The sequence below is a fragment of the Orycteropus afer genome, unplaced genomic scaffold (assembly GCF_000298275.1).
Source record: "Orycteropus afer afer isolate SDZICR_OR568_19922 unplaced genomic scaffold, OryAfe1.0 scaffold00010, whole genome shotgun sequence".
Lineage (NCBI taxonomy): Eukaryota > Metazoa > Chordata > Mammalia > Tubulidentata > Orycteropodidae > Orycteropus > Orycteropus afer.
In genome coordinates this window covers 6,158,140-6,160,053 of record NW_006921597.1, presented here as the reverse complement: position 1 = coordinate 6,160,053, position 1,914 = coordinate 6,158,140, and the positions used below count along the sequence as shown (strand labels likewise).

Genomic DNA, 1,914 nt, shown 5'->3' with positions numbered 1-1,914 from the left:
TGTACTCCAACAAATTGGAAAATCTGGAGGAAATGGACAGATTTCTAGAAACACATCACTTACCTAAACTAACACAGACTGATGTGGAAAAGTTGAACAGATCCATAACAAAAGAAGAAATTGAACAGGTCATCAAAAAATTACCAACAGAAAAATGTCCTGGCCCAGATTGTTTCACTGGAGAATTCTACAAAACATTCAGAGAAGAACTGACACCAACCCAACTCAAACTATTCCAAAATAACTCATTTTATGAAGCAAGCATAATGTTGATACCAAAACAGGCAAAGACATCACTCAAAAGGAAAACTACAGACCAATATTCCTCATGAATATAGATGCAAAAATCTTCAACAAAATGTTAGCCAATAGACTCCCACAGCATATCAAGAAAATCATTCATTATGACCAAGTGGAGTTCATATCAGGTATGCAAGGATGGTTCAACATTAGAAAAACAATCAATGTTATCCACCACATAAATAAAGTGCCATTCCATTTTCAAATGCACTGTTCCTCATCCCCACTAGAATACTGTCCCTTACCCATACTTCTATCTGTCTTTCACTTTGCAACAGAGAAGAGTGATTTGTTCAACATATTCTTTTACCTGTGTGGAGCCATCCAACATATATTTGACAACAGTGCCTTGGCTGGTGATAACTCTTGATGCCTCCTGCTCCACTGGTGGCATCACTGTTTTATAGAACTCAGAATGCTTCAGCCTCTGTGGATAGCTTTGTCGGACCACGATATCCCAAGAAGGTTCCTCATCCATGACACACTGGTCTTAAAAAAAAAAAGAAAAGAAAAAAAAAAGGCTTACTTGGGACTGGATAATGCTCTGGGGCAGGGGTTTCACCTTCTTGCTTTAATTATTTTCATCCTTTTGTCTGGATCTGGATAATAGGACCATATCCATGTCCAGGCAGAAGGCCCAGAGTATTGGTCTTTTGATGACCTTCTCACATTTAAATATAGTAAATAAAAGGCATCTAAAAACACATAATAGCTGACTTCTCCATGAACATGTCACTATCTCTCATGAAGTCCAGGACATCTTGGGGAAAAATTACAAAAGAAGCAGAATTTGCTGTCTTAATGTTCCCTTATCTCTCCTTTGGTGTTTTCTGCAGGGCAGGGCTTCTGAGTAATCTTTGGCCCTGGGTATGTAATATTCCCCTGGTGTCTCTTGGTTGCCAAGAGACCAGGAGAAATCATTCACACTCAAGATTGCCCTTCCAAGGTAGTTCATTATCTTTCAAGTTAACATAATTCTCTTATCTCTAATAAAAATCCCTATAACTCTGCTTTTAGGAGGCAATCAAGGGGAAAAGCACCTAATAGGCTCTTCCAAAAGAAATAATTGAGAATTTCAGGTACATAGTGTTGTTGTTGTTGTTGTTGTGTGCCGTCGAGTTGGCCTGGACTCATAGCGACCCCTCCTTGGCTTTCCAAGGCAGTATCACTACAGAAGGAGGATGGCCCAACCTTCCTTCTGAAGAGTGGCTGGTGGGTTTGAACTGCCAGCCTTCTGGTTAGCAGTCAAGTGTCTTAGGCACTATGCTACCAGAGCTCTTAGCTACTCAGTTTTTACTAACTGAATAATTTCCTCTTCTCAATTTGTAAAGTAGTTTTTTGGAGCTATGTGGTTTTAATACAAAATAACTAACATGTAATGGGGACACTTCAAGGACTACATCAGGATAGTGGTAAAAATATTTTGGAATGAGGACTCTTCAGGGTATCCTTCAAATCAAAAGAGAAATAACAATGATAAAGTAATAAATATTTATTGAGATTTTTTAATTGTGATTTGGATGAAGATTTACAGAGCAAATTCACTTTCCATACAGCAGTTCACATATACTTTGTCTCATGTCATTGACCACAGTTTACCACAATGCAACAGCT

General features: G+C 38.5%; 1 protein-coding gene across 1 annotated transcript in view; it reads right to left on the bottom strand.

The window, feature by feature from the left end:
• SPAG17 (sperm associated antigen 17) overlaps positions 1–1,914 on the bottom strand; it is a 413,793-nt gene that overhangs the window by 113,741 nt on the left and 298,138 nt on the right. Inside the window, exon 27 of the mRNA XM_007950259.1 lies at positions 611–789. Within this exon, the coding sequence (XP_007948450.1) occupies positions 611–789 (179 nt within the window). The remainder of the gene's footprint in view (positions 1–610; positions 790–1,914) is intronic.